Genomic DNA, 22,976 nt, shown 5'->3' with positions numbered 1-22,976 from the left:
CTCCTGAACCTCATCTTGGTCAGCTTCATCCCTGTCTTCAGACGGGTTTCATCTCAGCTTTACCTGTAGATTTGCAAGGAATCGCATGCTCAGCAACTTGACGAGTTCTCTCTCGTGAAGTATTTTTACCTGTTGCTCTTCTTTACTCAAAGGAGAAATTATTTTCTCCTCCAAAGTGTTTTCAAGGCATGGTATAGTGTCTGACGTGCTGGGGAGGGGATGATGTCTGGGTAAAACAGGGCCACTTTGTGCAATATTTTGGCTCTTCTAGAATAAGGAGCATTATGCCCAGCATGGCATTGCATAACATGAAGGTACCAGTGGCCAGTGAAGGTTCTCCTCACCTCTGCCAAGCAGCCCTGTTTCTTTCAGTTGTTTTTGTTTACTGCCTCACTTTTCTGGCCCCAGGGGAGATGTATGTATGTTGACTAGAGATCTTAGATTCCGCAGGGAAATTTGGTGTTGTCCCGAGGCTCCAGAGGATGCTTTTTTGCCTGTGTCATAGTCACTCTCCCTTGCCTCATGGGCCAAGGACAGGATTTTCTGCCAAGAGTTTATTCCCATGTGTGAAAGCACGGGCAGTTCAGCATGTAAGACAGTCTTTGTTTTAAGTAGTGTATTAATTTTTGGAGCTGGTACTTCTTATACTTTCATACCCAAGAGTAAATTGGGGGTTTCCAACAGCAGCCTAAAGGTCCTTTTCCAAAGCCTAACTTATAACAGGTGGTAGTAAGAAAGAAGGAATCACTTGTTTTCATCTGAACTCGTGCTTTTTATTTCATCTTTTATAAATAAAGATCCTTGGCAAACACTTGTTTGAGAATCAGTTTAATCATTGTTTTGAGGGTTATGTGCACACATTTGGCTTTGTGTCCCACTCGATTATTAAAGGATGTTTCCCCTGTATCACAAAAAGTCAAAAAGGTAAGGTAATGTTTGCAATTCTTGTTTTTACTCTGTGAATTTTATAGCAACATTCCTACAGTCAATAGGGTTGTTCCCATAACTTAGCAATGACCATAATTTTGCTTTTACAGATTTTTGTTTATGTATTTTCATGATTTTAAAAATTTCTGGCATCAGAACATGAACTTGGCAGGCATTTTCTTCTTGTACAGTGCTCACACTGTAGTTATTACAATTTTTCAGTCTTTGGTTACTAAGAGTTCATATGTCTGGGGAGCTACTTATCTATTCATTCCATGAAAGCTTATTTTATCCCTTTCATTCCTTATGAAATTTACCCTTCCATTCTGGCATCATCCAGACTATGTTTTGTAGGCTAAATCCAGCCCAGAGGGAACTTCCGTCCAGCCTTCTGCCTTTCCCCACTGAATAGCTCCTTGTTGGTTTAATGATTGTCTGAAATTTAGATCCCTCTGAATTGCTGCCCCTATGTCCATGTTGGAGGAACAGAAGGGTCTGGATGCATAGGTTGGAAATTACCTCAGTCAATCACCCCTGTGGCTTGAGGGTCAGTGGTATACACTGCGATATTGAACGAGTGATTGAAAATTCATGGTGATATGTGTGCAGATGCCACACTGCATGTGTATAGCTTATTTCTTTTGCATATGAAAGAGAGGGATCTCAGGGCATTATTAATTTCTTGTCTGACAAAAGTAACCTATAAGATTCTGGCAGTGAAGAAGATTTAGATTATCAGTTACTATTGAGAGATACCAAATTATGCTGATTCTGGAGCTCCGTCTGCATTTTTTTTTTTTTTTTTTTTTTTTTTTTTGTAAATAAAAAAAGAACATGTTTCAAAATTTAATAGAAATACATGCAGAACTGCATAACTGTCTGATTCAACCCAACTGTCCCCAAAGAGTGATCTAATAGCTACAGGTATAAGAGCACATAAGGTTTATGGAGTTCTAGAAGAGTAGTAAAAATCTCAATTGCTGCCTTCTTTGGGTATTAGAAGGCTGAAACTTTCTTTGCTCTAGCTCTTCCCTAAATTATAAACAAAAACAATCTCTTCATTGCAGTTCAATTTATTTTTTAACGTGAAGCATCCAAAAAGAGGCTTATCCTTAAGTTCATTAAACCCATTTGCCCTTCTCAAATGGAAAGTACTCTGGTCTACGTACTAGTTACCTTATTTTCTATATGTGTTATTTTTCCTGAGGGCAGTTCATAATGGAATGTGATAATGTGACTGATAGCAAACAATGCCGAAGACCAAAATTACTGCATGTATTGCAATATCTCTTATTAAGGTTACTTACTTCTTACTTAATTTTGGAAATAACATTGTAATAATACCCTGCATATTTACCTTTTGGTCAGTTGAATAGTTCACAAGTAAATCATTCCAAAACTGGCTTCACTGACCCTTAATGATTGACTTCTAGTGCAGTAATGTGCTCTTCAGTATCTGCTCCTTTATAGCTGTTGCCAAATATTATTTCATACTTTAGAGTGTATGTTCAAAACACCCAGTCAACTGCTTTAGCAGGAAAAGTTTTGTGATGTCTGTAACTAATTTTTCAGGTTGTCTATTTGGAACAAACCATTTTCTAATGTGCATATTCTTAAGGATTTAGTGGAGTCAGATAAAAAGGCCCCCAAAACACCTCCACATAATGTAATCCTTCTTATCAGCAAGATAAAAAACAAAAACCTCTGTCTTCGTTCTACTCTCTTCTTATTAGGAGCATGGGACCAATTGCAGTAAAAAGAAAAGGGGTATAAAATAGCAATGAAGATAAACCACTAATAAGACTTTCCACTGAGGTTTTGGTATCTGATGTTACCCATCCCTTACTTGTCAGTTCTGGTACTTTCACACTTAGCAAGCCTTAATTTGCTGTCCTTCTTTCAGTTCTTTGTGGGAATTCACAGTTGCTACTTCATCTGAAAATCAGATGGCTCAGTAGGTACGAGGGCACCTAAAAATGTGTCGTGCTTTGCCATTTATTTTGGTGAACCCCTACACAAGAAAGCTGGTGTGAGACCTGTATAGCTGCTAAACAGCTGGAAATTTCTCCTTAAGTAGTCTGCCTGCATGGAAACCTACTGTTTGTATGGATACTTCTTGTTTAAGAAATTCGTGTTTCTGAGGGGGAATGGCCAGATTTTCCCCAGAGTTTTCCAAGGGCAGTTTTGTGCATGGCAATGCTAATGGCTTTTAAACACTCATATGGAGCCCAGAGTCCACCCAGTGAGCACAATGAAGAAAGATTTCATTTTTCATTCTTTCGGTATCTCCTAATACTATTTGCAACTGTGGTTTTACCATTTTCAGATACTTTTCTTGCCAGGAAACTTAGGATTCTGCCATACTCTTAGGCAACCAGCACTGGAAAGTTTACTCATGCTGTGCAGTTACGGTAATTATTAGAGGATTTGTATTTGGGGAGGAGAATTCTGTACAGAATGAGGAATTCTTACTATAATTAGTTCCCAAATTAATGTATCATTATTTAATTAGATCCAGATTTATTGACTTACATCTTCTGTATGAGAAAATAATTTCTTTTTCTTATCTTTGAGAGTTTCTGGGGACTTTGAGCATCCTAGTCTAATGGAAGATGTCCCTACCCCTGGCAAGGGGGTGGAACTAGGTGATCTTGAAGGTCCCTTCCAACCCAAACCAATCTATGATTTTGTATCATTGATTTTCCTTATCATTTAAAATACATGTGCCCAAAACCACACAGGATTTGCAAAGCCAGACCGGTTTGTTACCCTGTCTGTTCCAGAAAATAGTGGAAGGCACAGATTTGGATAACGTGCTTGATAAAGTGTGAAGGTGAGGCATTTCTTGTACTTTTTTTTATAGATAAAAAAAAGAATTAAGGAGAGTAAAAGGAGATAAGGGTATGAGAGTGGAGACACCCTATTGCATTAAGTTTATTCCCTTGTTACTGAAGAGGGAAAATGTAAGACACATGTATGTAGTTGCTTCAACATAACAGAATATAAAAAATTGCTAATTTTTTTAACTTCTGCTCTGCCTATCTCTAAACCAAATGTAAGCATGAAGATGTTCATTCTCAATACATTTTTGTGTATTCTTTGTTTATTGACATATTTACATAATTCTTTGCTTAGTTACATTGAATGTAAGAGTAGCTGACTTCACAACATATGTACCTCATAGCCAGGTTACTGTAAGTTCCTAAATTCCTAAAGTAAGTCATTAGAAGAAGAAAACAGTTGTTCACTAGAGAGAAAGGCAAAATTACTTACAATTTAGAGATGTCCAGAGTACCCTGTCTGTCACATAAGTTGTCCTAACATAGTCAAGCCAGGTCAAAGTGATGTACAGTCAGATATTTGAGGCACCACCTCAAAAATATAGGTACCACAGCTGCTTAGCTGGAGCCTGATAAAGGGATCCTTGGTGGATCAAGTGAGACCTCCTGTCTTACTGTGTTTTGGAAGTCTAACATGTCTGAAACACAGTTTGGTTCTTTGAATTTCCTTCCTGTGAAAGAATGGAAAAATTAACTTAACAAGCCTGATTCATCCCCCCAAATATGTGAATGCAGTTTCAGGCTGTGAAACTCTATAGATTATTTTTGTAGATAATTTTTGTATTTTTTAAAATTTGTATTTTTTAAAATATTTTCATAAAATATTATGAAAAGTAAAAGAACTTCTCATCATTACAGTATGTGTATGATGTTTGCCAGGATCTTAGTACAGTGTATGAGCAAGCATCAAATACAAGGAAAGAAGTCAGCTCAAATCATTAGCCCAAACTGTTTATACTGAAGTAACACATGTAGAAATTAAGTTTTGTGAGACCTGATCATAGCAGCCTCCAGGCACAATGTCCTTGAGATACACCTGCGGTGTAGAGCACTGGGGCAGGCAGTAACAACATGAGGCTTGGTGCAGAAAGTTTTTTCCATCCTCTCTCACCCTCATTGCTTCAGTAGCACCTTCCTCCCTCAGAAACCACTTTCCCATTCCCTGGTTGAGTCCAGCTACATGGTTAATGCAAGGCAGAGAATGTGAGAGACCAAGTACCCCAAGCAATACAGCAGACCAGAGAACAAATGGAGAAATGAAAATGCTCCAAAGATTTCTCATAAAATCCATTTTTCTGAGTTTCCATACTCTCAGAGTTGTAGGATTTTTGTCCAGTTAGCTGTAGCAAGAGACTACATAAAAAACCTTCCCAATCAGGAGTTTTTATGACAAAAAGATGTTTCATATAATTTAAGTGTTTGCTGTTAAGGATATAAAGATGTTAATTACTTTGCCAAAAAACAAGGCCCAGAACACTATAAGGGAGAAGAAAAAGAAATATCACAAAAAAATATGCAAAAGTCAGATAAACTTGTGGAAATACATTTTTGTGTAGCTGAGATTGCATAAAATGTTATGTTTGTCTTTCAGCATCTTCTTATGTTGCCCATTTGAGATAAGTTGATAGCTGTGTTAGGTTTTAAACATTTTTCAGCTTATTTTTTCTTATAAATGGAACAGCTAATAAACACCTGATGTAGCATCTGTAAAATCAGTGAAACTTTTTTGGCTTATTTCATGAGACTTTGGGTCAGGTTAATGTATAATTTTGGATAATTTTTCTCTAATTACATAGCTGATGGATGGAAATTGCAAACAGCAGCAGCTACATGAGGATCTGCTCTTACGATGTGGAGAGAACAGTTGTCTCTCGACAGTTGGAAACCTGAGAGATGAGAGAGAAAATCTGACAGGCAGAAAGTGATTTCTGCTCATATTTTTCTCTGGGGAAAGAATTCAGGAGTTTCTTATGCAGTCTTTGAATACAAAAAAGAGTGTGTAGTAAAATTGGGCACCTCAGTTTTTCAATGATTACTCTGACACACTGAATTTTAGAAAATATTGAATGCTCTCCCTCTGAAAATTTGCCTTTTTTAAGTACCTTCATGTTGAATGAACAAAATAGGAAGCTGTTAAAAATCACTGGTCAGTTTTGAAAATTTTGCCCATTAAATATATACTTTAATTACTGTTACTTTCTGTTATGATTATAGGAATGATAAAGGAAAAGACCTTTAGCATGCACAAAAGTTCTACATTCATACAACTAAGCAAAGCTCAAAGAAAACTGTGGCTCCCTGTCAGTGTGTGTAGGACACTGGGCTCTGTGTCAGGAAAACACCCCAAAATTAGGTAAGCATACCAGTTTGCTAAAGACTTCAGTTTGTATTTGTGTCAGATGGTAAATGGTAAAGCTATTTCTGTCATGTTTTAAGCAGCATGGGTAGTCTAAACATGTTCAATAGGTCTAGTGACCTTTTCCTGAGTAATGGAAAACTTTCAGCTGTGCCAGTGTAGTATATTTATACCAATATTATTTACAGATCTTGCCCTCTTTGCTACTGCTTCTTAGAACTGTCCTTGAATGAAAAATAAACATGTCAGGGGTTTAATATAATTGATACAGCTATAAACATTCTTAAAAATAGAAATGTGTGCTTAATCATGCTTCCTTTAGCTGATTGCAGTGTCTTCAGCAACTGTTGTTTCTGTGATGGCCTAACAGATAACCTGTGAAATAGTTCTGTGTCAAACATACTGTGTGCCCTAAAGCAAGTACTCAATAACTTGAAGACAAAGGTTTTGAAATGAGTTTTCGTCTATTAATTATTTATGTATTTTCAGCCCAGCTGATTTTTAAGGACATGCCATTTTCTTGTGCTGCATCATGGATATTGCTTGCAGAGGATTCCTACAAGCAGTAGGCATGTGGTGACTGCTGAAAGCCACTCCCCACCCCCCAAAGGTGGAAAAGTTCTTGTCATAATAAAAAGCACAGTAACTCAAAGAGGACCAAAGAAAAACAGTTTTCTGAAGAGGAAGTTTAACAGATAGTTCAACCTTTTAATTATTCCCTATGAATGCTGAACATGTTTCATTTGACTCCTATCTCAGGATCTAAAATCCTGATTTTAGACAGTATTTGTCTTCATTCAGGCACTGAAAATAGTATGATAGGTGTAATTAGGTTAATTGTGCAAGCAAACAGAGCTGAAGGTCATCAGTGTGTGGGAGATGGTACCTAATCTCTCAAATTCCCATGTGAAATTAGATGGAGCCCTCTGCTGAGACTCCTCAGAGACTGCCACTGTTGCATTTGGGAGGTCTCAGGAAGTCATCCCCAAAGGTTGTTCAACATCTTTGGGAAGGTAGCAGTGTCAAGAATCTAGGTCTTATAATATCAGGACTTACTGACTGAGCTAGTCTGTTACAAAAAAAAGACCAGCAGCCATCGGTGTTCTCCAATCGCTTGTGTAAGGCTGGGAAGGTCTCTAAGTTGCCATATACCGTACCTGTCCCTCCATCCTGGAGAAGAAAAGCTTTACATGGATTGTCTCTGATCCCTGATTTTCTTCCCAGTTCTTGTAAAAGCTAGACTGTAAGAAGACACAGACATTTTCAGAGTATCTCCTAAGTAAGCCTTCCTTGCTTGAGGTGCCATGGAGAAAAATTTCTATTAATTTTTAGCTTTTGATATGCTGGCCATCTTATCATCATACCTCAGTCTTGCTGTTGTAGACTAAACATGGTCAGTTTCTTCGTAGGTCCTTAAACCTTCGTAGGTTTCTTAAACATCCCACAGTCCTTGCTGTTCTCTGGACTATGTCCTATCTGTTTATCTGTTCCCTTAAGTGAGGCATCTAAAACCGGAAGCAGCATCAGCATTCTGATCTCAGCAGGACTAAGCAGAGCAGAATAAATGACCTCCCTAATGGACCCAGAACTGTAAACTTCCCTTTCTAAATCATTACTGTGTACTGCACCACTTGGATTTGTGTTCAAAATGCCACTTCCTTTACAGCCATGGTGCAATTAACATCTTCCCTAATTATATGTTTTCTTTCAAATAGACATTCCATTCTTTCCCGTAATTCTTCTATTTTTCACACTTTCAGTCAGTTCCACCTGGAATTTTAATGCACTGACACATTGTATTTGAATCCAGTCATTAATTTTTGCACTCACCTAACAATATTACTTTTGATTGATAGTTGCTGAAGGAAGAAGAAAAAGACCTGCACAAAGACTTCTGGTTGAAATGAAATTATTTTTACATTGGTGGTGGGGAGGAAGAATGTAGTTCATTGCAGTGATTTCAGGTTCCATTTATTTCCAGTGATGTGAATCTCCATCTTTTACAAAGTTCATTTAACAATAAGCTGTACTCAGATCTTTGGATGGAGGTGTTAGAAAGTTGAAGATGCTTCCAAACTGTTGCGTCTGATTATCTGGCCTGACTTCCAAACTCCCTTAAAAACAGACACAGTCTTTTTATTTTTTATATTGGACAGATATCAGATAGACCTGAATCATCCCTCTTAAGGAAATCATTGCACATGGAAGGTGGAAATCATTACATCTTGGGACAGCAATCTGGTACGAGCGCATATCCTCACAAATTTTTCCAGGGAATATTCCATCATGAAAGAAAAGTTTGCTCTATCAGAATAGGGACCTCTTCCCATCTGTTCCAAAGGACAATCTGTTCCTCAGACTGCTTCATGATTACTTCTTCTGTAGGAGCACATATTGAAAAGCAACTAACTGGCCAAGTATATGCATGATGGGATTTACAATCTCGATGAAGATTATTCTAGGGCTCCTGAATTGCGTGTAATCCCTGTTCATGGTGTATGAAGATCCTCCTCTGTTTATAAACAGAAGTTGTGTCAGAAGCTGCAGTACCCAGTTCTAGTTGAAAAAAAATGTTTTTATATTTTATTATTCTTTTATTCTAAAGTTGTGTCTGAAAAAGGGAGAATATTTAAATTTAGTTATTTGTAATTAAGGAACCTCATTCTGCTGTCACTTTCTGATGTGTAAAATAGATACTTTCATAGGGGGCAGAGATAACATCCAGTCCTGTCTCAGACCCTGATTAAGAGAAAGATGTGAAGACTCCAGATAAATCTGACAATTATAATCATCAAATTATTTAGGTTGCAAATTACTTTTAGGATCATTGAAGCCAAGAGTTAAATTAACACTACAAAGACCACCACTAAACCATGTCCCTAAGCACCACATCTTCCGGTCTTTTAAATACCTCCTGGGATGGTGACTGAGCCACCCTGCTGAGCCTGCTACAATGCTTGGAGGAATCTTTCCAAATATCCAATCTAAACCTCCCCTGTCACAAATTCAGGCCATTTTCTCTTGTCTTATCACTTGTTCCTTGGGAGAAGAGACTGGCACCCACCTGGCTACAATCTCCTTTCAGGAAATTGTAGAGAGCAATGAGGTCTCCCCTGAGCCTCCTTTTCTCCAGGTTAAACCCCCCCAGCTGCCTCAGCTGCTCCTCATCAGACTTGTGCTCCAGACCTTTCCCCAGCTCTGTTGCCCTTCTCTGGACACACTCCAGCACCTCAATGTCCTTCTTGTAGTGAGGGGCCCAGAACTGAACACCGTTTTAAGTGCAGCCTCACCAGGGCTGGGTATAAGGGGACAGTCACTACCTTGGTCACGCTTGTTGATACAAGCTAGGATGCCATTGGCCTTCTTGGCCCCTTGGACACACTCTGGCTCAAGTTCAGCTGGTTGATGACCAGCAACCCCTGGTCCTTTTCTACTGGGCAGCTTTCCAGCCACTCTTCCCCCAGCCTGAAGCACTACCTGTGGTTGTTGTGACCCAAGTGCAGGACCCAGCTCTTGCCCTTGTTGACCTCATACCATTAGCCTCAGCCCATTGATCCAGCCTGTCCAGATCCCTCTGTAGAGCAACCGTACCCTCCGGCAGATCAACACTCCTGCCCAACTTGGTGTCATTTGCAGACTTAGTGAGGGACTGAGTGATGACTTGATCCCGTCATCGAGTCCATAAAGATACTAAACAGGACTAGCCCCAGTACTGAGCCCATGGGAACACCGCTCCTGACCAGCCACCAGCTGGATTTAACTCCATTCACCACTGCTCTCTGGTCCTAGCTTTTCAGACAGTGTTTAACCCAGTGAACAGTGCACCCGTATAAACCATGGGCAGCCAGTTCCTTCAGGAGAGTACTGTGGGTCACTGTGTCAAAGACTTTACTAAAGCCCAGGTAAACATCAGCATCCTTCCCCTCATCCACTGAGTCACAGGAGATTGGGTTGGCCAAGCAGGAGCTGCCTTTCATAACCGATCCTGCACATACCTCATAATGCCACTCAGGATGATCTGCTCCATGACCTTTCACAGCACTGACCTCAGGCTGACAGGCCTGTAGTTTCCTGTGTCCTCCTCCTTGCCGTTCTTGTAGATCACATTGCTAACTTCCAGTGAACAGTGACCTCCTGAGTGAGCCAGGACTGTCAGCAAATGGTGGAAAGTGTCTCAGTGAGCAGTTCCGTGTGCTCCCTCAGTACTCTTGGGTGGATCCCATCCAGCCCCGTGGACTTCTGTGTGTCACACACAAATACGATATGTGTAGCAAGTCACTAACCATTTCCCCTTGGATTTTGGGGGCTTCATTCTGCTTCCTGTCTTTGTCTTCTAGTTCAGGGTACTCAGAGAACAACTAGTCTTAACCATTAAAGACTGAGGCAAAGAAGGCATTAAGTACTGGATAAGTAACTGGATAAGTTCCTCATCCTGAACAGGCCAAAGTCTGCCCTCCAGAAGTCAAAGAAAGATGTTCTGCTGAACTCCCCCTCCTTACTTTCCTGATAATTTAAAACTCTGTTATTTTGTGATCACTGTGCCCAAGATGGCCTCCAGCCATTGCATCACCCACAAATTCATCGCTGTTCACAAACAGCATGTCCAGCAGGATACCTTCCCTAGCTGGCTCCCTCACCAGCTGTGCCAGGAAGTTACCTTCCACTCAGTCCAGGAACCTCCTAGACTGTTTCCTCTCTGCTGTGTTATATTTCTGGCTGACATCTGGTAAGTTGAAGTGTCCCATGAGAACAAGAGCCAGTGATTGTGAGACTTCTCCCAGCTGCTTATAGAGTATCTCATCTGCCCCTTCATCCTGGTTGAGTGGTCTGTAACATGACATCTGCCTTGCTGGCCTTCCCCCTGATTCTTACCCATGAACACCCAACCCTGTTGTCACTAAGCTCCACACAAACAAAACACTCCCTAACATACAGGGCTACTCCACCACCTCTCCTTCCTTTCCTGTCCCATCTGAGGCATTTAAAGCCATCCTTTACATCCCTCCAGTTGTGCAAGTCATCCTGCCATCTTTCAAACTATATCACAGTTTTCCTGCTGCAGAGTGGCTTCCAGCTCCTCCTGTTTGTTGCCTATGCCGTGTGCATCAGTGTAGCTGTGCTTCAGTTGGGCTGTTGATCCTGTCACCTATTTTGTGAGGGGAAAAAGTCCTGTGTTGACTGTTCTCAAGCACTTCTGTGGTTTCTAACATATCAATAACCCTTGTGTCTTTGCTGTCGTGTAGATCTCCATACCCTTCCTCCACTGAGAGGGCAGACCAAAGGACCTTGATAGCACACCATCTCTCAAACATGGGTGTGCCACCCCCAGGCTTATCTCTAGCAAGCCTGGTTTTCTCTCTTTCTCACTTCAAATCTAGTTTAAAGGTCTTTGCAGTCTGTGATACTCCTCAGCCTACTCTCCTGCTCCCACAGCTCTGTCACTAAGCAGAGGTGTTCCTGGACCTGGGCTCAGCTCCCACAGGGATTCTCACTGCCGCTGTCCAAGCAGGGACCCCCCTGCAGGTGACGCCTGGGTCCATCAGAGCTCTGTCTGGGCAGCTGCATCAGTTGTAGCAGCTGCAGAGCTTAGGGAGGCTGTGCCTGTCTTCTGGGTGGATCCTGTTGCTCCCTGGTCAAGCTGGCAGAGGTTCAGCACCCTTGCTGAGCACCCTTCCACGGGAGGAGCTGCCCCACACCCTGTTTGCCTGCCCTGGCCTCTGCTGCTCCCTGTGGGCTCCATTTATACATGATAGGGGGCTTGGCCACCATTGCTCCTGGCCCTGCCCAGCTCCCACCAGCCCTTGTGGCACGAGCTGCAGGCTCCTGGCTGGTCTCTAGAGGTAAAATTAAAAACAGGACACAGGTATGTCTTTTATGTTTGGTTATGTATTTTTTTCCTTTTTGAGATGCTCTCAGTCATTGTAACCATGTTTTTTCTGGCTCTCTCTACATTTTAAATTTCTGTTTCCTATTTCTTACATCTTTACAAGCTCAGAGTGCCTTAAAATAATTGCCCTCTCAAAAGAGCGTTCCCATGTCTCAGTTTTGAGCACCAGTTCTTTCAATTGAGTTATTTACTGCCCTTCTGCATATGGCACAAAGAGGGTGAGAAATGTAATAAATAAATAAATTATAACGTACCTCTGTCATTTCCCTCTTTATTATTTCATCTTTCCTAAGATCTTTTGTGTATATTGAGAGGTGAGTTCTGGCCTTCCCCACTCTTTTGGGTCTCCTCTAAGCCCTGCAGTGATTTTCCAGTAACCTTTATTATTATTAACTTACTCATGGAAGCGTCATTGTACTAGACTTTTTTACAAACCCAGAACAGGAAAATAATCTCTGACCTCAAGTATATTTTGATATGTGGTTCTGCTAGTATATACCATATTCCCTAGGAGGTGATTCCATTGATTCATTGGAAAGCTTTATGGTATGCTGGCCACATCTTCCATTCCTTTCCTTTTGAGCTGTGTTGTTGTCTACAGGACTCCAATTATGAATATATGGTTACTTATGAAAACACACAGATGCTCTCTATTAAGGGCAGTGCATCTTTTAGCCCCTTGCAAAACACAACTCCCTTAAATACAGTGCTTTACTCTTTTTCTTAATTTCAGCTTCAATTGCAGTACATTGTTCTCAGGGGTGTGACTTGGTGGATTATTAAGAAGTGTCAAATAGCCAAAAAGGGACAGCAGGGGAAACAGCCTTCATGCTGAAGAGCTGAATTTCCCTTAGTGTTTGCCAAAATAACTAATCTAATTTATGGGAAAACAACTAAAATAATAAGAAATTGCATAATTTTTTATTGAGTTTCATAATTAAAGTCACAAAAATATGCTGTCTTTTAGCTGGTGTAGCTTTGACTTTGCAGCTTTTGATTCCTGTATTTAAGGTTTTCTTTCTACACAAACTTCATAATTAACAGGACTTAAATTGGCTAATTCTCTCTGCTTCAGAAACTGGTAGTGTGGTCAAAGTTCCTCATATACCTTGTTAATTAGATACCTGATATAGGGAGTCTGATCTCCTTGAAATTAAAAAAAAAAAAAAAAGCCTTTACAATCTGTGAGTGATTTAAATCAGACTAAAAAAATACTGCTTTTACACAATATCACATTACATTTACTGTCACATGTATCTGCACAGTCCTGTATTTGTACAATATACCATAGTCCTGCACCACTGCCAAACATGTGAGATCAAATATGGTAAATTACTGTTGTTGTTGAGGTCTGATATACCAGAAGAAAAACACAAGTCTGAAATTACCGAAAACTTCATGGGAAAGAGGAAAGGAGTTCCCAGAAATACACTAAAAAACGAATGCTTCTCCCTTTTGAAATGAGCTTGCCAGATCCTTCCAAAAGCGGATGAATGTTCTTGACCTGATGAGTGTTTATCAACTGTCTGCATGTCTGTTTGGCAGCTTTGCTCCCTTGAAATATTCTTAATCTGAGGACCTGAGAAGATGGGGTTATATAGTCACACTTCTAGTAAAGGTTCCCATTCTCCCAGTCCATCTTCAGTAAAAAATGTGTAAAAAAGAGTGGTATCATTGTGGGGTATTTTATCTAGAGGATACAAAATAACTCAAGAATTAAGTATATGGATGTATCTATCCATGCACACTAGAACAGAGAATTTGTTTGGGATATTTGTAGTGAAATTTCTTCTAATTAGAGGTGGGTTTAGCTTCTTCCAAAATGTTAAAAAATGTCTTTTTACAAACAGAACTGGCAAAGAGTACCACAAAGGCAGACAGATGCTTCAAGCTTTCATTTAATCACAAAAGAGAAAGCAAAGTTAGCTTGGAAATAATTGCAGTGACCTCAGCTTGAAGTATTAAATAGCAAATACTGTTTCCTGCTGCGTAATACAGTATCTCAGATACAAATAATACACACAATTTTGCTTCCATTTTTCAGTAGCTTTATACTGCTAGGTAATATATATCCATCCTGGCTAACATGAGTGAGAGTTTTAAGGTTACAATAGCTACAGCTGGGAAAACTGAATCAACAGGTTAACATCCTAGGTGCATGAAACCTCAATACACCTTTGCAGTAAAGGAGGGTCTGCTTTACCATTGTTTCAATGTTTTTTGGGGGCAGGATTTGTGTTTGTTAATACAATGCCTCACACAGCTGGTTCGTGATCACTGATTTGTGTCTCTCCAGTGCTACAGCAATCAATGAAAAATACCAAACAGCATTTTAAGGCTCTGGTACTGTAAGTTGCTTGTCCAAAGCTACAGAGCAAAATGATGCAGAGCCAGATTCAGCACACAAGGAATTTCTATTACCCAGTCTCAATCTCAGACCATTATTTTGCTTCTCTCTAGCAAATGACCTTGTCTGATGTTCTTCAATACATCACAGGTGTCTTGCCATGCTACTGACAGCACCTCTGCTCCTCTGAGTCACTACAAAGGCAGTCAGACAGCAAGCAGCTCCTTTCTTGTCGGCTTGTCTTTCACGAGGAAGCCCTTGGAAGTGCAGAAGTAAACCCTGGGAGTCAGGCAGATGTGTTAGGTGATGGGCAGGCTAGCATGCTTCAGGACTGGGAAGGACCCAGCACAGGATGCAGACTGAGCACCTGAAAAGGAGCTGGTAGCATGATCTTAACATTAATGATGGTTTTTTCTGACAAATGTTGAAAAACAGTTCACTGTTCTGAATTGTGTTATTAACATGCAAAACAATAACCCATTCAGAAGACAAGTTTATTGGTTCAGGCCTTTATGGGGGTCCAGGAGTGGGTCTTTATGTTATCTGGGCTATGTCCTGAGAAGGACCTCTAACTATGTCCCCAGATTTCGTGAGGAATCTCAGAGGCGGGACAGTATTTGGATGCACACCCACCCCTTGCAGTATGTCCTTAACACAAGTGCTTCTCCTTGTGATTGTGTGGTCATGGTATACTGGCTTTTCATTAAACTCAGTTGGTCTCTTATTCAGAAAAATACTTTCCTTAGCTTGGGAGAAGAAAGTACTGAACCCAGCCTGTATCCCACCTATCTGACATGATTGCTTCCAGCAAAATCAATGGAATTATTTGTGCAGGATATGGTCCAGAGTTAAGAGATTCTGTAAAGCATAGGAGCAAAAACATGTGTCTTTGTATGCTGGAATTTATCCATTTTCAGGCACAGACAAAGGGAGCATTAAGGATCATGAGAGAGTCCCATAGTGTACAAGAGGGTGAGGCATAGGACAGGGTAGGGTGGAATAGGATAGGAAAGGAAGGGAAATAATCTCAGTCAGGCAAATAGGATAGTTGTCCAAGTAACTTACTCATATCTGTTTCAAGCTGCCTAATTGAGGCCTAGTTGGGGCACTTTGTTTTAGGTTTGGGCTTTCTTGGAGTTACAGTTTAAGTAATTAAATTATTATAAAAATAATTTTAGAAGTGGATGCAGGCTGCAAATATGTTACATTTTTCTGAAAAAACAAACTAATTAAAAATCATTTCCTCTCCTGTTTCTTTGCCAAGACCTATTTTCAGGACTCTCTGCTTCCCCTCAAAAAGCCAATGAAATCTCAGGCACCTAAAACAAATAGAGGCAGTATACTTAGGACTTGGCTGGTTAAAATCAAAAAGGGGAAAATATTTCTTATTTTAAAATATTTTGTTTTGAAATTATCATTTTTATATTTGTGCACATTTTGCTATTAATTTTGGCTGGTAAATTCTTCTCCTTATAAAACAACAACTTAACCATTCACCTTTCATATGCTGTTAAACTCAGATCCTGTGCAACAGAGCAATTCTCTATAAAACTTGGATGTGAGGCACATCTGGGTTGAACAAGGACAGTGTAAATCTTGCCCCTGCTTACCCAGGGGCGAGATCATAATGCACATGTGAGCAGAACCACACTCTCTGCAGATCTCCTCTCATGTGCCTGCCACCACAGAGGCAGAGTTCATCCCAGCAGCACATCAAGGTGTGGGACTGGTGGCTCTTACACATATGTTCAGTGCTTCTCCCAGAACCAAAAATATACGTGGTGGAGCCTCTTATTCTGCAGAATGGGTGCTAGAGAGATGATTGGTGCTGAGTTTGATTTGTTTGGATTTTCCTCATTTTTATTTACTTTGTTGTTTCATAATGCCCATCTTGCTGTCTGCAAGATTGTTAAAAATGCAAGTAAAATTTCTGTGTGAATTAAGTTTTAAGTGAGGATTTTAAATAAAAAAGAAATGTAATAGTTGAACTTTTATTCCCAGTAGTTTGTAATACACTGGGACTTTTTGTTCTCTTACAAAATCATTGTAATTATCACTCAGATGTCTCAAACATGGTGATAGATTCCTCTGTAAGTCATTTCTTATCCCACTTTTATGGGCAGCCAGCTGAAGAGTAGTTGGGTCACTAGACTGTCATTGAAAGCACATAAATGTATTTTAGTGTTCTTGTATGTTCTCTGGACCAAATATGATATAAAAGGTATGTATGTCCATATGTGGTCTCAGGTTGGGTTTATGTAAGAAAATATAAAGACACTGAATTCTCCAGTAGTGCGCCATGACTTCAGAAACCTTGCCTTTAAGAAAATGGCAGGCAAGTTTAGGTTGGTGAAAGTCATGGCAAAAGCAGAAATATTTTGATATGGGCAGAAGAATGATTTACCCTGGGGAAGGTTGTACATGGCCTTGCAGTTTATCAGCCTGTTTATGTGAGTCTTGTCAATGTGGGGGAAGTTCCCAGTGACTGACTTCCATGTGGAAAGTGGGACCAGCTATGTCCCATGTTTTGCAAGGTTGTTTGTGAGAGAGGGTTCCCAGTTTACATCATGTGAGCTTCCTTGTCTCATTTTATGCTCTCTTTCACTCCGTTCAGTTTGGCTAATGACATTTAGCCTGCCTGTGTTTCAACACGTGCTGGATAAATGATCCTCTCAAGAAGTGATGGGAATGTTGCTTAGATGCTCTTAACCGTGCTGAGACACTTCTCATTATGCAACCTTTAAATGCTACTGTATCAGTGGTGGGTGAAGGTATTGCTGTCTGGTGCAATTGTGTAGTGCAAGAATTAAAACTGTAAATTGTTTTGGTTTCAACCCCATTTTATGTAAACTTTGCATCCTCCCCAAAAGAACGTGAGGACCGCAAAGGTATGGAAGCGATGTCACAGTGTTGGTGGCAGACCAGACCACTGTAAACAGTAACCAGATGAAAGTGTCCGTATAAATGTTTATTGTCTCTCCTCAGAGCATGGCTTGGTCACTTCATACTCAGTAGAAGATTGGTTTTAAAGCCTTGTTAACTATCCATTTTGTTGACCTCACCTTCTAGCCTCTCAAGTTCATTGAGCTCCACACCTCTCCTTATCTCTGCCTTACTGTTTTGCTCCTCTGCTTTCTCCTTTCATTACTTCTTGGGTCTGGTGGCTTCCAGAGAGAAACTGTGCCTTTAGGAGGGTGACCCTCTCAGTTCTGCACTTGGGACCACGTGCTTCCCCCTTTGCCACCATGTCCCACTTAAGCTATGTGTGTTGCCATGGAAAAACATCTGTGAGGATGGCAGATACCACATCTAACCAGTACAGAGAAAGGCTCTACCACATTCATGGAGAAGTGAATCTATCCAGGCTGTGCAAGCAGATTTTTTCAAAGGCTTATAACTTAGCCAAATCTGGGCAACTTTTATTAAAAACTTTTCCCCTGCCAAAATTTTAAATCCTTTCTCCAAAACATGGAGGCTCTAGAGCTTTTTAATGAAACAGTTATTAAAAAAAAACCAAAACAAAACTAGGAATAATAACATGTTTTTCTCTCAGTTGTTCTCAGAAAAGTTGTTCTGTTGTTCTCAGAAATGGCTGAACCAGTTCAGCCTGATTTATTTATTTTGGAAAGAATCAGCTGAGACAAACTTTCAGCATGGGAAATTTCAGCCCAACTGGTTAGCATTTCTCAAAGTTTGGCAAAGTTTAATGCAAGTGGAAATGTTCTTATACTGAGAAGTCAAAGGCAAGCTTACATATCAGCAATGTTCCTTGCTTAGGATAGAAAAAGACTATATATATATATATACAAATTGCTTTTTCTTAATGTTTCAGGTTCTTTGAATATATATTGCTCTACAAAGATGCAGTGATGTTTCAGATTGAACAAGTTACAAAGCTTTGCTCGAAGATTGCTCTGACAGAGCCATGGGATCCGTATGATATTCCTGCCAATTCAACTTATGAAGATCAGTACTACATTGGGGGACCTGGAGATGAAGTTATGGTACAGGAATGGTCTGACAGAAAACCAGCCAGGAAATGTACGTGCATGCTCTTGTTTTATTTTAATAACAATCAATGTCTCTGCTGCACAGGGAAAAATAAAATTATTTGTGGTTTACCCCAGGTTTCCATATTTCTATAAAATTCTCTGGAAGAAGTAATGAAAGTGCCCCATGCACAGATTATCATTTTAACAACAATGCATTTTATTAGGAAAATGTTTCAGATCTCAGCAGGATTAAAAATGTTCAAGAGACTTGATCGTATTGTATTTCATATCATACAGAGTTTGGTGTGGAACAGCATCATTTCATGTCTGAATCTGGCAGCCTGTATCCAAAATTTATTTAGAGAATAATTGGTACTATAATTAAGGGCACACTCAAACTAGAGTTTGTGTAACAGAAACAAAGCAGGTGTCAGTGTTTATCTACACATGGTTCTGCAGGCACTGAAATCCTTAATATGTGCCTAAATTTCGTTATCCTCTATACTGGTAAGAAATGTCTGCTCTCAAGGCTTAGTTCTGCACTCGGCAGCTGAACACTTGCACCATAAAAGAAAGGAGGGTGAATTTTCTGAGGTACAGTATGGTAGGTTTTGAATGCATAGCAATTTATTAGCACTTTGGCTTCCATTTCATCTATGGTTTATTGATGACCCAGACAACCATAAAAAAAAGTTTTAAAACCTCTGTGAAATTTATGGGACTATTCAGCTAATGCAGTGCTTATGGTTATAGACATCTAATATATAGGCTAGGTATGAACTTGAGGATTTAGCCAGAGGAAAATACTTCTTTCTTGAATAAAAGCAGAACAAATGAAGTAGAGAATAAAGGATAAGACCACTAGACATCTGTAACTGGGTCGATATATCCTCTAGTATTCTGAAAGAGGCAAATTATCACTCACTCCAAGAACTACTTCTTTTTCAGAGCTGATATTTTTGGAATTTTTGTGGAACTTTATATCCCGATATGTTCAATAAATTGTGTGATTTATGTCCTGTATTATTTTGTATCTCCAGTGCTATTCTGTATGATCATTTATAAACATAATGTCTGAGAGTTGTCTGTCTACCTATGTACCTTTCAGCTAATACTGGTTTGGATTCTAGAAGTTATATTTCTTTTACAATTATCAAAGTTTCAGGGGAGATACAGGCTACTTTGGTAGCATCATATTTTGCCATAATATTTTATTCAAAATTCTGAGAGATTTGTTGAGTAAAAGGTGCCTCCATTTCTGTATACTCAAGGCCATATTAATTAGGTCAGAATGTTTTTCTATACTAGCATGCCCTGAAGAGATATGTTCAAATATTACTCAGCTTACCACCCTTTCTTTGGATACAGTATATATGTGTTTCGTTTCACCTTTTTTTTATTTCTGGTAATGTTGTTGTGGTACAGCATATGACACAAAATTGGAAGTACAGAAAATAAATGTGTGTGATTGCTGCTGGGTGGGAGAAAATAAGTGTCCTTGGGACTAGAAAAATTTGTTACAGGAACTGATTTGTGATCACAGTAGGTAATTTTAACATCATGAGTTTCTGCTATCGAGGTCTGAAATGCATAAACAACCGGTTTTTTGATTGAAGGGGTAAAGAATGATCACAGAGGTTAATAAAAGAGAGAGAATAGCAAAGGGTATTCAAAGGAAACCACTTCAGTGGTGTTACTGACACTGCCTAAATAGCATAGTGGAGAAGGCAGAGGTGATGGCAGCAGAGAACAAGGGGGGAAGAGAGCAAGGGAACACCTCTGAGATTAACACGTTGTGGAATTAAACTGAAGTTAAAAAAGGGACAGGCTTGCTACATCACATACCTGAAGGAGACAATCATTGAGTGTAGTCTTGAGATAATGAACCGCTAGAAGTGTTTGAAAAGAATAGGAATTTTTAAAAAATAGCAGGATAATGAGGATCTGAATAGACAGTGTTAAACAGAAGCAATGAGTTAAAAGAGACTGACATCATCATGACACTTTCGTCTGCTCTTGTCACCTAAAGTAGTCACATTTCTGCTTGGTTGCAGTGGAATCCTGGGTCGGCGTTTACACCGTCAAAGACTGTTACCCAGTACAGGAAACCTACACCAAGAACTACAGCGTGACAACCTCCACTCGCTTCTTTGACATCCATCTGGGCATCGCAGACCCCTCCGTGTTCACCCCACCCAGCTCCTGCCAGACAGCCCAGCTGACGAGGATGAAAGATGAATGCTGATTACGGACACTGGCTGCCCTGGGCAAACACATATTAGCCAAGAGGATGGTTATTGGTAGTCAATTATTGACATCTAAGCTGATTTTTCAAGCTAATTGTTGCTCTTTTTGGAATTTTTAAGTTTTCACTTGAGAGAGATCATAAGCATATAACTGAGTAAAATATATAACATAAAAGATCTCTTTAAATTACCTTAATCTGTTCAGTGATGCACTTGCAGCATGATATAGTTACCCTTAAGATAATATTTCTAGATACTATTTATTTAAGGTTGATTTTCCTTTTGCAAAGATTTCATTATCTATTTTTTCAGGAAGACAAAGCATAAGCAGATGGCAGCAATGGTACTGTCTAGAAGAAAAAGCTGAATTTTGTTGTTACTTCTGGAGACTTGAAGCAAAAGATGACCTGCGTAAAACCTCATCCCTAAGTGAAAAATGCCATTTTAAACAATATGCATCAAAATTGTGGAAATTTGTTCTTGGTTTTATTTTGCTTTGTGTTCTGTTTTGGTTGGGTTTTTTTTTTTCTTTCTGCTCTTCAGGAAGCTGGTAGTCCAATTATTGAGCTAATTTTTGTTCTTTCTGAAAAAAAACTGGAGTAGCTTTATTCATGTAATGCTAGCAGAAAATACTTTTCTGTTTCTTGGGAGAATGGTGTGAAAGGAAGGGAAGGAGGGAGAGGTACACCTTCAAAAACAGTAAGCCGAAGCTTTTGTGCATTTACTACCCTTTTGGAGAAGGCTTCCAGTAGGGTGTGATGAGACATTTTTCAGTCACATTTTACTTCAGCACTCACTTTTCAAGGCAATACTAGTTTTAACCTATGCAAAGGGATTAAAAGGTGCTGCACTCTAAACGGCTTTAATGTTTTCTAACTATTTTCAAGAGTCTTTACTCAGGGTGTGGAAACGCCTTCATAATTCCAGGGAGATTTGAAAAAAAGAAAAGCCGTTCTTAGTGCACAGTCAGTAAAGGCTGAATCAGTGTTCACACGGTGCCTGGTGGTCAGGATGGAGAGAAAGACAGAGCCTGTGACCTGTGTAGGGAGGCAGGAGGGAGGAATGGGAGGCACAGGTTTTAGATGTCCTCTGTGCAGTGTGGCAGTGAGGCACTGCAATCTAAGCAGACATGACAATCTTGCTTTCTTTTGCACCCACTCCATTGATGCCTTTTTTATTTGCTGTTTCAGCAGCATCTTAAATCTTATTATCTCCACATAACCAAAAAAGCGCAGGAAGTGCACATATTTTGGGTTAGAAATTTCAAACCAAACCTTCATGCACCTTTGAGACTCTCAGAAGTGTGATGGGTTTTGCACTTTTACCAAATGAGATTAACTGGTTTATTCTGTAAGATACGCATTTTATTTATTATTTGCAAATAAATTTAAAGACAGATTCTTGAACTCCTACACATGTTGGGTAGTTGTTTGCTCCAGAATTCATCTGGCTGTAAACAGTGCAACACTGAGAAGTTTGGTGTCTCCAGAGGAGAGATGCTGGGCAGGCTTTTAGCGCTTTATATACTCATAGCTTTTTGTACGTAAGCAAGTGGGACAGTGGTTGTTTTTCTTTCACAGTTGTGGTCAGAATGGCATTTTACTTTGCCCCATGCCTAATGAAAGCACATATACGTACTGGTTAAAATTTAGCTAGTTCATTAAAAATTTCTCTTGGAGAGGGCCATTTCACTGAAACACGCTAGTGGAAAGAAGGATTTGGTTTCCTTGAATTTAGAGTGCATTTATTCGGTACTTGCCTTCTGTATTTTTTGTGTGACACTCTAAATGCTAACTGCATATTGTTCTCATTAGGACAATGATTAACATGCATTTCTTAATATGTGTCTTGTCAGAATCTGGAAAATATAATAAATCTGGCTAGCAAGCATGAAGCTGTGGTACTGAATTGTTTGGGATGGCTTTGTTGCGGTGCGGTCAAGCATATAGCTGGGTAATCAGGGTGGCTGTATTATGTTTTGCTGACAGTGATATAGTTTCTAGCAATAACATTAGTCGTTCCTTTAAATATGAATTTGCAAATTTGCAAAAGCCTGGTACATAGAAGTGCTTTAAAAATTTTGCCCTGACATGCAGGACAATTTTATACAGCTAAATATGTTCCTCTAAAACAGTGCTGTTGTCTTCATATTTATGCTCTACAAATCCAATGCAGAGAGTTGTCAAAGAGATAACAAGCAGCAAAATTTAGGATTACGTATTTTAAATTAGCCACAAACCAAGTATGAAGCACAACATGCGTATGCCTGGTTTGTTATCTTTGTTATGATGTGCTTTGGTTTGTTGTCATGTACCACAAGAGACATTTTGTCTTCATGCAATTACGCCAGTGACTCAATGAGAAGGAGCATAAAAGGGATA

At 39.6% G+C, this 22,976-nt stretch overlaps 1 protein-coding gene across 1 annotated transcript in view; it reads left to right on the top strand.

Moving 5' to 3' along the window:
* EPDR1 (ependymin related 1) overlaps window positions 1–22,489 on the top strand; it is a 29,457-nt gene extending 6,968 nt beyond the window's left edge. Inside the window, exons 2-3 of the mRNA XM_048298831.1 lie at window positions 18,190–18,398; window positions 20,404–22,489. Of these exons, the coding sequence (XP_048154788.1) occupies window positions 18,190–18,398; window positions 20,404–20,594 (400 nt within the window). The 3' untranslated portion in view covers window positions 20,595–22,489. The remainder of the gene's footprint in view (window positions 1–18,189; window positions 18,399–20,403) is intronic.
* Window positions 22,490–22,976: the final 487 nt, after the last annotated feature.

This window comes from Corvus hawaiiensis, chromosome 1 (genome assembly GCF_020740725.1).
Source record: "Corvus hawaiiensis isolate bCorHaw1 chromosome 1, bCorHaw1.pri.cur, whole genome shotgun sequence".
NCBI lineage: Eukaryota > Metazoa > Chordata > Aves > Passeriformes > Corvidae > Corvus > Corvus hawaiiensis.
This window is presented reverse-complemented; position numbering and strand designations above follow the sequence as displayed.